The sequence below is a fragment of the Phyllobates terribilis genome, unplaced genomic scaffold, assembly GCF_046119375.1.
Source record: "Phyllobates terribilis strain yellow unplaced genomic scaffold, ASM4611937v1 Scaffold_7__3_contigs__length_470593459, whole genome shotgun sequence".
NCBI classification, from domain to species: domain Eukaryota; kingdom Metazoa; phylum Chordata; class Amphibia; order Anura; family Dendrobatidae; genus Phyllobates; species Phyllobates terribilis.
Window position 1 is genome coordinate 94,733,701 of NW_027362767.1, and position 13,452 is coordinate 94,747,152.

Below are 13,452 nucleotides of genomic sequence, written 5' to 3' on the forward strand. Positions count from 1 at the left end.
TCTCATCTCTCCGACGTCAAGAATATAATCCATGTGTCCCATGACAGGTCTAGCTCTGCTACATCTAGATGGCAGGCTGCATTGTTGCATGATGCGACTATACAGCCTGCCATCCTAAAGAGACAATGAGCTACGCATGCTTGCGCACCTCATTGTCTAGCAGTGACGTGATAAAGTTGAGCGGGGTTCATATCCAATGAACGCCATTCAACTCTCAGACTTCACCGGGAGTGTAAGAAGGTTCAAGTTCGCGGTGCCAGCAGAAAGGTCATTGGAGTTCATATCCAATGAACTCCAATCATCTCAATGACATCAGTGCATGTGCATTGCAATCGGATCACATACACATGAGAATCGGATGCTAGGTGTGAAAAATCGCATTGTTCTCACATGAAAAACGTATGACACTCATCCGTTTTTTCAGTCCATATATCGAAACTTTTTTTTCACACACATGGATATGAGCCCTTATAAGTACAATCACATATTTAAGTACACATCTATATAACTCCAACTAGACATACTTGTGTCAAAATGTGGAAGCAATAATGTGTAATAATTCTGCAAAGAGCAGCAGAGTATAGACACATAAAATTGGTATCCCAAAATAAAGGGCAAACAGCCAAAAAATGGAAAGTGCAAGTGCAAAAAAAATCCCAAAATGGGGGGAAAAGTAACAAATATACCAAGAAAGATTGGAATAGCCTGGAGGGCGTGAAGTGCAGACCCCAGCGCGCCTTTTGCATCAGCTTCTCCTGGGGGTGTGGGGTCCTTTGTTCCACACTCCTATCTTTAATCCAGTTTGTATTCTATTGTTCTGATTGTATTAATAAAGATTATTATAGTGATTTGGGTGTTCTGCTTCTATTGTTTATTGGTTTCTTGTATTTGTTGGGAGTATCCCTCTTAGTTGTTGGCCTTCCTTCTTGGGTATTTCCGATAAAATAAAAAAGCTCCGTGTTTGGTTGGCATAGGCAACAATGGCCGTTTTTCAGTTAAAAATTATAAAAAAAAAAAAAAAAAAAAAAACCTGCCCCAAGTTATGTAGCAAGATCACAGCTCAGTATTGTCTTAATTATACAATGATGGCTGAAAGAAAAAAAAATACTGATTAAAAAAAATCGTGGGCAGTTTAGAATATAGCTCTAAGTGCTTTCCAATGTACTTGCAGCTAATTTATATAGAACGTCAAAACGTGTTTCTACAAAACAAGTTATCGATTTACTCAGGGTAACAATGCCTATCTTTTGACGGGTTCTCATCAAAGCCGAGAGGCCTAGGGATGTCTGCACTAATGAAGGCAATCTGAAAATCCAGTGAGCATTGGACTGATGACGCAGAAGGACCGAAGAGGTAAGGATTTGGGGCGGTGAGTCGGCATCCCCGCCAGAGGAGAGGGGGGTGAGAATAGCACAGGGACGCCAACGCTACAGCTTCTTTATTAGCTCAATTCTATATGCGGGCAATTAATTACATATTTTTACTTTTTTATGTAAATTTTAATGCTCAGCTGTTACTAATATTAAATGACTATTTTTTTTTCACTTTTAGATATCCTTATTCCCCCAAATGTAAATGCTTTATTTATTTCTAATAGTTTTATACTCCAAGATATTTGGCGGTAGACATTTTTCTCCAATTACTGTAATTTTTAATCCAGAATATTCACCATATTCCTTTTTTTTTCCCCCATAACATAATCTAATGTTGGCGCCATATTCAAATATTCAAAAACAACAATATATCATATCATGATTTGTGAACAAGTATACCTTTTCACCTCTCTCCGCAGGTCTAAAGCCCTCTATGTTCTTCTCTTGTTTTATTTGTGCTGTGGAAGGCTCCATTATACAGAGCAAAGATGTAGGGGGAGAGAGACCAATACTGCCACGTTCCTCTTGATGGGCGACAAGTCAAGGTTATCAATCTGATAGTTCAATGTAGAGCTAGATTATCACAGTTCCAAGAACAGAGAATGGCTACTGGGGAACTATCAAGGCAGGGCACTTTTTTCTGTCTGTGATATTAAAGGGAATCTGTCAGCATGTCTTTGCTTTATAATCTGACAGCAGCATGATGTAGGGACATAAGCTTTGATTCCACCGATGCATCACTTTTATTTTACTGGGTGCAGCCATTATGATGGAATCTGTTTTCACTAGAAGCGCTCGAAATGCTGAGCCCTGTATTACCGTCAACACCAGAGAGCTGCTGATCAGCGCTGGGGGCAGGGTTGGACTAGGATGCAGAGGCCAATAGTTAACTAATGATGATCTCCTGCTGATAAAACACTGTATTGAAACAGCAAAACAGCCTAGTGAGTGACACACCACTTTCAGTTATATCATATTGCTGTCAAATTACATAGTAAAAAACTGGTAACAGATTCCCTTTAAAAAAAAACAGTCCTTATGATATACAGTTTGTCTGCTATTAATTAAGGCATCTCATAAGAACCCCCTGTAATAGCAGCACGGTGGCTCAGTGGTTAGCACTGTTGCTTTGTAGTGCTGGGGTCCTGGGTTCAAATCCCACCAAGGAGTTTGTATGTTCTCCCCGTGTTTGTGTGGGTTTCCTCCGGATTCTCTGGTTTTCTCCCACACTCCAAAGACATAATGATGGGGAATGTGGATTGTGAACCCCGATGGGGATAGAGAGTTTGTCTATAAAGCACTGTGGAATTTGAGCAAGTATAACAATACTAAGGTGTTTTACTTAGTATTGCTTGGCTGCTAAGTATTGCTTTAATTGGATACAGTGTATAAATCAAACTTATGTTCTGATCAACACTTTCATCTCGCTGGTTCTCATATATAGTGAGCCAGGCGCGGGCAACCTGCTGCGTCAGACTTAGCCGGAGTCTTGGCAGAGAAGGGCAACAGCAGACTAATTTATTTAACTTCTCGTGGGCGTTCTGTCAGTCTGCAGAGAATCAAATCAAGACTTTGACCAGAGTCTTGACAAGAAGCGATTAATATAATTACTGCAAGGTACATTTTATTTGCGGGGCTTTAATGTAATTTGAGTTTTGGGATACGCCTGCTGATGCTTAATGTCCCTTCCATCTGGGAAGTAAACCACCTAGAACAGGGCAGTGTCCTCATTTCATCCTGATTGCAATCTAACGACGATCTCACGGTTGTGTAAATGTTTTTTGCTCCTTACTGCGCCGTCTCGCCCTGATGATGGAAGTCCTATTCGTTATGAATTACTGCCAGTTCTTACAGATACCCCACCCTACGTAGTTACATCTGCTGGCTTCCTTTCTTATGTGGTGGCTACCGTACTGCTAACAGCAGGATAACGCGCTGGTTTAATTTCCTGTAGTGCTCACTCTACTTGTCAGGAATGGTGAGTCAGGATGTATTGTGATGGGTGATGCCTGCTTTGCTCTTAATGTGATTTCCTGTAAACCCCGGGAAGTGCTGAGATTGTTAGCATCTCTGAAAGGGTTAATATTCCATGTTTTTTTTCTCCTCAGCTTTTCTTGTCCATTTTTGCTTTGGTCTTGATTTGTTTTTATACTGTCTAATAAATGTTTTTATTAAAGCAGAGCAGAGGTTGTTATTTTTGCTTAAGATATCAAAATTTGCATTTTTTTTTACATAGGGTTAAAGTTGGCAAGATGTGCAAGTGCCACAAACAGAGGGAAAAAAATAATTCAGCTTTGCTACCTTTTTAAGTGTGTATAGATAGATGGATGTTTATACACCATTTTTCATTATTTTTTTTTTTTCTCCCTGTATCCTTCGAAATGAAGTATAATGTCCTATAGTTATTTCGTATAGACTATATCCCTTCTCCATCGCTTGTTAATCTGTTTTCATTGTTTGAATTTTGTAGCAAAACTCTTATATCCCTTTAAATAAATTCTCTAGTTTTTATTATCATAATTGCATATATAGTGGCAGTAATGGGTCTATTAGATGGATAGCAGATCTTTTCAAGTTGTTTCATGCTATGTCTGCAGTAGTTTGGACATGATGATGCTGTTTTTGCATGTAATTCTGCTCAGTTTGGGGAGTTTGCTATATTTCTATGTCTTTAAAATGTTTTATTGGTTATATGATCGATCATTAGTTATAGTCATTGATTTCGTTTTATTACCATTTAGAAAGCTGAAGTCCTGAAGGTTCAGAATATAGTTAATAGCAGAAACATAAAATGACTCCTGTTGGGTACATGCATCTGATACGCTGTATTTTTTTTTTCTCTTTTTTATCTTGTTCAAACAGGATAAGTTATTGTTGATGTTGGTCAGATGATTCTCCGCCTGGATATCACGTGCTGTGTCATGAAGCAGAGAGAACACTGACAATATTATTTAAATTTTGGAATAATTAGAGGCGTAAAATGGAGAGCAATAACTCCATCCTCCAATTGCACAATCCCATTATCGAGATCTGTTACGTCAGCTTCCATCTTCCTCGGGGTAATGTCAGGGGATTCACATACAAATGCTGTGTAACTCGAGACCAAGCTGGAGCATGCTTCGATAACTGTTTTCAAGCCAGGGAGGAGACAGAGCGTGCACAGCACAGGGATCCACCTTATGGAAGCTTTACAGAGGCCTTAAAGAAAACCAGTACTCAGGACCTGCTCTCTGAGCTTTACAAGCTCACTGCTGCTAAGGATAGATTGCTGGTTGATCTCTTAAACAAAGCCAAGACCCGAGGATCTAAAATGGGTAACCAGGATGGCAAATTTCAGGACCTGGCTGGAGCATCTCCGTTTCTGGAGGAATCCTCCATCCCGGTTGATTTCCAAGAGTCATTGACTGCCTCGGTGGAAAAAAAGGTCATCTCATCCAAAGGAAAAAAGGCAAGGAGGTTTAGTCGAAGGAAAGAAAGCATAGAGGATTTTGTGAGCAAAAAAATTAAATGGAAAGGCACTTCTGAAGCAGGAACTGCTCCAGTTAGAGAAAAGACACCATCGATAAAGGTTACTTTGGCAGACTCATTGGATAACTTGTTACGACCAAGACTCCAATCCGTAGAGAACAAGGATGTTTATATGTCGGGACTTTCTGTAAAAAACACTCATGGCAGACCTAGTGAGAGCTCAGGGAATCTTGGATCTGGGTCATCGGCTGGCAGTTCACAATCCTTGTATGACAATAATGTTTTTGGTGACTTCTCTTTAATTTCTCATAATGGCACCTCTATGGGGGACTTGCAAGATGTTCTCAGGATGGTGCATGAGCAGCAGAAGGACACTGCCGCTCACAGCGATTTATTAAACAAAGACCATCTGGAACATATTGATAGTGATCAGTCCAACACTGAGAAGGATGTTAGGACTGTTGTTGCCAAAGTCCAAGATCTTATTCCTTGTGTACAAAAAGTGGTGACTTCCTATAGCTTCTCAGAAGAATCCTCTTCTAAGGAAGCCACATGTGAAAATGTGATGCCTATCCCCTATGCGGTGGCTAATGAGATGGTTTCTAAAGTTGATGTACTTAATCTAAATGAAAAGGACAAAGCAGAAAATGTAAAAGTACATGCTATTGTTAACAAGAGCCTACTTAGAGTTCTTAAAAGTGATAAAGTGGAGGAGAAAGAATATTGGTTAGGGCAGGTTGATCACAAAGGAGGACATGCCACTGTCTGCCCAAGTTTGGTGAAACCGGTAACCAGTTCCCAGGAATCTATAAACGTATCAACTGTGACTCAATCTAACAGTAAAGTGGAGAAACCCATCACAACCCCGCCTGTAGACTGTGCTATGCTCCGTCATTTCTTCCCATCAAGTAATAATGTCAATAAAGAGGTGTCTCCTGGCTCGTCTCCATCTTCATCGCAACTACCCAGTCCTCATCTTCATCACCGAATTCTCCCTTTGCCCACAAAACCTTTTGAGGATGATCCTAAAACATGGGGGAGGGAAATGCATTGGCCTGTATGTGAATTTTTTAAAGAGCCATCGTTGCTCCCCAGACTGGGGGGCAAAACCAAAGCATCCAGTCTTACTAACCTAGGGCCTGACTCCTGCATTACAGATGATTTCAGGCAAAAGCCGAAAGGAAATGGGAAATCGGCTCACTTGCAGCTTGATCTTCGTCAACCAGGTTAGTAGCTCTGTCTTCTATGCTTCCGTTACTATAAAATAGTCGAGTAAATAAGCCTTGAATACACTACGTATGAAATATTGTATGGGTGATGTGCACAGTTAAAATGTATTGTTTCACTCTGGAGAATCTTTGACATTGGACTGCTGGGTTATAATAGAGAATTAGCCATTGCATGTAAGTTCTGTTGCAATTTTTCCGCAGACGTCATGCCCTTTCGACTAAGATTATCTTAGATTGCCAGCATTGAAGGCTGTATATACAATGCAGCTATGTGCAGATGCATTGATCAGGAGAGAAGTGACTTGATGGCTATCAATTCATATTAGTAAAAAAATTCTCAGTCTTCTGTTGCTGGAATTTTAGTCTCTTAAAAAAAAAACCAAAAAAAAAAAACATTTTCAGCAAGATCCTTGGCAAATGTTTGGCAGAAACCCACCTTCTGTTTTACAATTGTTAATGTTTTATGCAAACCTTTTCATTGAGTAGCTCTTGAAACATGTGACTGAGTTCAAAGCCAATTAGTGAAGGGTGACTAAAAGATGGTAATGAGTCTAAGCAGTCAAGTGTAAGGATTTGATTGATCTTGTGGAATTACAAAGCAGGATTGTGTGTGTATATGTGTTAAAAAAAATATATAAAATGTCTGCAGTGCCTGTGAGGCTTGGCTCTGTGTGAACACTGCAGCGTATGCCTCCCTTGGCCCTGGATTGTGAAGCTCTGCCAGGTATTTAGGCTGTAGTTCTACAACTTCTGATGAGACTCAGCTGTAGGTAAAGCATAGGCTTACTTTTAAAGATGCCACTTAAGTGGTTGACTAGCAGTTTAAAAGAAAAAAGCAAAAATAATAAGGTTATATATAATAAGCCCATTACCTCTTAAAGTCCATCTGTCACTGGATCTCAGACCTGATAGGTGTACTTGCTTGGAAAAGCTAAAAGCTGTCACAATTGCTGTATAGTTCTTAAAGTCTAGCAGCAGCTGGACTGAAGAAATGTTGAGTTTAATATGACATAATGACTGTACCACCCTTTTTGAAAGATTTCTCTGACATGGATTTTCAAAGTGAGTACACTAGTCTCATTCGGTCTAACGTCTGGTCTAGTTACGGATCTGCTTTAAGTACATTGTGATGATGCAGTAGTGTCCCCTGACCATTTTGTATAGATCCTTCGAGCAATGACATGCCATACCCAATGTTGTATCACTGCTGAGGTGTAATTTAAAGCTTGTGGATCTCGATACAAAAATCTTTAATAAGGCTCCAACCTTACTATGTTTTATTTATATTATATTGCAGATGGGCTCCATCCCAAACAAAATGCCTTGGTACGACCGCTAGCGCCATCTCCCCTGGAGTTACTTTGGACTGTTTCAGTTCTTTATTCAGGCAGTGTCTGTCTTTTTAGGCAGCCATAAAAGTGCAGTCTACCAGGCTCTTGTACTTACCTAAAAAAGTCAGACATTGCCTGAACAGAGGATAGGCAGTCCTACCCTCATTATAGTGAACGGCTCCATCACGAGTTCTGTCCGAATCTTGTTTTTCATGACTTTAAATGGAAGTCCCAATGGAGCCACAAATGTGTGGCCCCAATATGACCTCAACCCCGGCTTAGAACACAACCCAAAAAAAAACAAAACTTTATTCCATCAGATGTTTCTGCCAAATGGTCTCTGGTTGGTTGGATTTGATTACCAAGCCACAGATGTGCACTATCATTAGATATAGAAAAAGTAGACTTGGATGAAAGCCAACATTTTGTGAAACTGAGGAGTCTTCTGGTGTATGAGGATAGCTGGTAGCAAAGAAGTTTGTAGAAATCAAGATGCATCTGCTGGAATGAAGTAAAAAAAATTTAAGCTGAATGTCAAATTGCTGATTCAAGATGTTTTAGACAAAAAAATCTCAATTTGGTAAAAGATCTTGTGGGGTATAAATTGAAACCCCGCTCCTCCTGCCAATGAGTAACATAATCAGAATATTGACCATAGTTCTTTCTGATGTTGTTAAATATTTAATTGACAAATCCATTTTTTTTTTCTTTTATCACTTAACATGTAGCATAATGCATGTCCTCGAAACATTGTACCACTTAACTGTAACACAAGATCTCTTGGTCTTTGACCTACTGTGTTATGTTACAGGATGTTGGTAGATGCTGAGAGAGGGATTACATTGATTTAGAAAATTTTTGTAGACCTTAAACAATCTCCCGGAGTTAAATACATCAGAGAAAGGTCACTTCTGACTGGTAGAGGTGGCACATGCTATCCTTGCTGATAAGTTCTGCAGCTGTCTGGAAAAGAAAACTGGGATATATCCCTATTTGTAATGACCTTTACAGAGATGTTTGTGCAAAAAGTACATATCAATTGATGCACTTGGCATCTATATATAAATTCCTCATTGGGTACCAAAAATTCTACATATGTAAGCATTCTAGTATACGTATGTATTTCACAACATAAGAAAGAAATAGAGGAATGCTCTCCTCCTCTATTAGTGGTATGGAGCGCTAAAGGGGTTGTATAACAGTAGGAAAACATGGCTGCTTTCTTTCAAAAACAACTCTACACCTATCCATGGATTGTGCACAGTAAAATGGAAAATGTGCAGTCACTCTGTCTACGGAGTGAAGTTGCGCCCACTAGACTGCTTCTACCCCAGAGTATGCAGATCGCATGCATCACCACCATTCCCTGCTAAGAAACAGGTGAATCCTCGCAGCACACAGTGCGTGCGCTGGGGGGATTCAAAAGTCTGTAGTCACACAGTGACTGCAGACATTTTTCATTTTAGACCAGACAACCTATTTAAGTTCATCTTGTGTGCACATTGTAAAAATGTACTTATGATGCTTCAGTGTTATTGCATGTTTTTATCATAGTCCTATTAAGATCAGTAGTTCAAGCCGACAACACATAGGAGAGCGTGATGCCAGGGTACCTGGCGTGCAGAGAACAGCACCACCCCCTCAAGTGGCGTCACTTGTGAGGGCGGCACTGTTGCCTTCACACCGTCTGATATTCTGGCACCACACTGACAGTGCACCCTCCTCTATGTTGCCGGCTCGTTACTACTGATCTGAACCGGCAACACAGATCGCCCGCTGTGATAGTCCCTGCACGCTGTGCACAATCTCAGCCCCTGAAATGATCATCACTGATGACGCTTCATTTCAAGGAGGAGGCAGAGGCTACGGCAGTGACTGCCGACTCCTCCCCTTGATGACTCTAAATTTTAGTATTCCATCGTGCACTGAGATTCTCAAACAAAGTGTCACCACTAGTGATGAGCGAGCATTCTCGATACTCGATTGAGCGTCTGGGTGCTCGGGCATGCTTCTTACTCGAGTATCGCGGGTGCACAGGCGCAATGCTTGACGCCCCGCTCCTCATGTTTGGCGCCTGTTAGACAGTCAATGAACATGCGGGGGGATTTCCCGCCACACGGTAATGATGTGGCCATGTTGGATACTGGCATTACTGTGATTGGTCGGCTGCAGCGAAAACTGTCCTTTTCAGGGCTAAATATTTTCCTTTTTGTAGTAAAACCGCTGTTGCTTGCATTCAGTTGAGGGAAAGTTTAGGATTAGAGCCATCTAGGCAGAGTTTAATATTGCTATTGTAATGTTTCCAGTATGTTTCCCAGCACCACCCTGTCCTCCACACGATCCAGTCTCACTAGCCATTAGTTTGGACCACATAATCCTCACCCTGATCCTCATTTCTACACTCCAAGGAGCTCTTTTCTTTTCCATTTATTGATTCTGGCCATTTCCCCTGCATGTTTCAAGAGGGACATGAGGAGCTCGTGTGTAGTAATGCACAAATATTTGAGTAGCCACTGTCAGAAGACTACGGTGGGGGAATGGCAGTTAGTGTCTCAAGGGGTAGATTATGATGAGACACAGGTGCCAACAAGTGATGTTAAATCAACAAGTTAAGAGGACCAGAGTGCGTAAGTGGAAAACTAGTTGGTGAATGATGAAGTCACTGACCCAACCTGGTAAGGTGCCATGCAGAGCAAGGCCAGCAGCGCAGAGGGGGAGGGATCTGCAACAGGCAAGAAGAGGCAGTAGGGTGGACAGAGGGAGAATGTGGGCAACTGTTCCCCTGAGCACCCACAGATGTGAAGTTCCCTGTCCAAGGGTTAGGTGTTTCTAAGTCTGGCACTTTTTTTTAAAGAAAGTGTGGACCATAAAAGAATGGTCATTTCCAACCTGTGCCATACCAAGATCAGCAGGGGCCTGACCACCACCAGCATGCTCAGGGACATGTCATCAAAGCACCTGACTAGGTGGGCCAAATGCCTGGGACCACAATCAGTGCCTGCAGGTGACACCACTGCCTCTTCCCCTGTTCTACAGGTGCTTCTCACAAAACTAGAATATCATCAAAAAGTTAATTTATTTCAGTTCCTCAATACAAAAAGTGACACTCATATATTATATAGAGTCATTACAAACAGAGTGATCTATTTCGAGTGTTTATTTTGGTAAATGTTTATGATTATGGCTTACAACCAATGAGAACACAAAAGTCATTATCTCAGTAAATTAGAATAATTAATAAAAAACACCTGCAACAGCTTCTGAAGAATTTAAAAAGGTCTGTTTCAGTAGGCTCCACAATCATGGGGAAGACTGCTGACTTGACAGATGTCCAGAAGGCAGTCATTGATGCACTTCACAAGGAGGGTAAGCCACAAAATATCATTGCTAAAGAAGCTGGCTGTTCACAGAGTGCTGTATCCAAGCATATTAATGGAAAGTTGAGTGTAAGGAAAAGGTGCACAAGCAACCGGGATAACCGCAGCCTTGAAAGGATTGAGGCCATTAAAAAATTTGGGGGAGATTCACAAGGAGTGGACTGCTGCTGGAGTCATTGCTTCAAGAGCCACCACACACAGACTTATCCAGGACATGGGCTACATGTGTTGCATTCCTTGTATCAAGCCACTCATGACCAATAGACAACACCAGAAGCTTCTTACCTGGGCCAAGGAGAAAAAGACCTGGACTGATGCTCAGTGGTCCAAGGTGTTGTTTTCAAATGTAAGTAAATGTTGCATTTCATTTCATTTGGAAATCAAGGTCCCAGAGTCTGGAGGAAGAGTGGAGAGGCCACAATCCAAGCTGCTTGAGGTCTAGTGTGGAGTTTCCACAATCAGTGATGGTTTGGGGAGCCATGTCATCTGCTGGTGTAGGTCCACTGTATTTTATCAAAACCAAAGTCAGCGCAGCTGTCTACCAGGAAATTTTAGAGCACTAAATGCTTCCCTCTGAATTTCATTCTCCAGCAGAACTTGGCACCTGTCCACACTGCCAAAAGTACCAATACCTGGTTTAAAAACAACAGTATCACTGTGCTTGATTGGCCAGCAAACTTGCCTGACCTTAACCCCATAGAGAATCTATGGGGTATTGTCAAGAGGAAGATGAGAGACACCAGATCCGACAATGCAGACGAGCTGAAGGCTGCTATCAAAGCAACCTGGGCTTCCATAACACCTCAGCAGTGCCACAGGTTGATCGCCTCCATGCCACGCTGCATTGATGCATTAATTGATGCAAAAGGAGCCCCGACCAAGTATTGAGTGCACTTACTGAACATACATTTCAGTAGGCCAACATTTCGGATTTTAAAAACTTTTTTCAAGCTGTTGTTATAAAGTATTCTAATTTACTGAGATAATGACTTTTGTGTTTTCATTGGCTGTAAGCCATAATCGTCAACATTAACAGAAATAAACACTTGAAATTGATCACTATGTTTGTTTTGACTTGTATAATGAGTTTCACTTTTTGTATTGAAGAACTCAAATAAATTAACTTTTTGATGATATTCTAATTTTGTGAGAAGCACCTGTGCATGCTTACCAATCCCCTGTCCATGACGCAGGTGCGGATGCCTCCCGCCCTACACCTGTTTCACAAGCCCCATCAGCAACCACATCCAATTCCTTGTCCCAGCTCCCAGTTCAGCTGTCCATATTCCAGGCCTTGGAACACAAGCAAACATACCCAGCCACCTACCCACAGGTCCAAATAGTAAACGTCCACATTTCCAGACTGCTTGCCCTGGAAATGTTGCGATTTAGGCTTGTGGACTCTGATGTTTTCCGCAACCTCATGGCAGCGGCCCTCTATACTCTGTCCCCAGCTGCCACTATTTTTCTCGGTGTGCTGTGCCTGCCTTACACCAGCACGTTTCTCATAGCATCACCTGTGCCCTGACCAACGCAGTCACTGGGAAGGTCCACTTAACGACCAACACGTGGACAAGTGCTTGTGGTCAGGGAAGCTACATTCTGACTGCACACTGTGTGAATCTAATGGAGGCCAGTTCCGTGTCACAACCTGGGATGGCACACGTCCTATCGACGCCAAGGATTGCGGCCCCTAGTTCCATCAGGGTTTCATCCACCTCCTGCACCCCTTTCTCCTCATCCTTCATTTCCTAATTGTCATCTTAGACCATGTCATCCATATCAGTCACAAGCTGGAAGCACTGCCTCAGTGAAGCAGTAATAGGCTGTACTGAAACTAATTTGTTTAGGTGACAAACTGCACAAGTATAAGAGACCAGACAGATCTGTGTACGTCACCGCTAAACCTAAAACCAGGCATGGTCGAGTGTGATAATGGCCGTGACCTGTTGGTGGCTCAGAAGCTTGGCAAGCTCGCACATGTACGATGCCTGGCCCACATACTCAACTTAGTGGTTCAGCGGTTTCTGAACACCTACCCTAGATTTTCCTGAGCTACTTGTGAAGGTACACTGCGTGTGTGTCCATTTCCACAAGTCAGCTATAGCTACTGCCGGTCTGGCAGTGCTGCAGCAGCGCTTGCAAGTGCCAGCTCACCCACTGGTGAGCAACGTCACCACATGCTGGAACTCAACATTATATATGTTGGCAAGGCTTTGTGTGCTGCAGAGGGCAGTAGCTGAATACCAGTTACATCATGCCCGTCTGTATTTCTGTCAGCCTCTGCAGATAACCATCGACGAGTGGGCATGGATGTTTGATATCTGAGATTCGACAAAACATTGAGAAATCAACCAAGATAGTGAGCGGCAATGATGACATACTCAGTGTAACCATCCCACTTTTGTGTCTATTCAAACGTTCGCTGCTCACAATTTGAGGAAGCTTTGCATGTGGACCAGGTGGAGATGGAGGAAGAAAGTGCACAGAGTGATACTGCCCAGCCTCATCTCATCATCTCAGTGCAGATTGGATGATCATGAAGAGAAGGAGGAGGAACAGTAGATGGTTGCCTGCGCTACAGAGGGTACTAACACCAGCTACATGCCGTGTGTTCAGCATGGAGGGGTTGAAGAGAAGGAGATGGAGAGTCGTCCTCCTGGTGAGTACAGGG

The 13,452-nt window shown here is 42.1% G+C and overlaps 1 protein-coding gene across 3 annotated transcripts in view; it reads left to right on the forward strand.

Moving 5' to 3' along the window:
• FMN1 (formin 1) overlaps positions 1–13,452 on the forward strand; it is a 336,510-nt gene that overhangs the window by 39,465 nt on the left and 283,593 nt on the right. For 2 of the 3 annotated variants that reach the window (XM_073639006.1, XM_073639007.1), the window contains exon 2: positions 4,236–6,067. In XM_073639006.1, coding sequence (XP_073495107.1) covers positions 4,354–6,067 — 1,714 coding nt within the window. In that variant the 5' untranslated portion in view covers positions 4,236–4,353. Of the gene's footprint in view, positions 1–3,229; positions 3,352–4,235; positions 6,068–13,452 lie in introns of those variants that run through there. The other variant, XM_073639008.1, reaches the window with a different exon arrangement.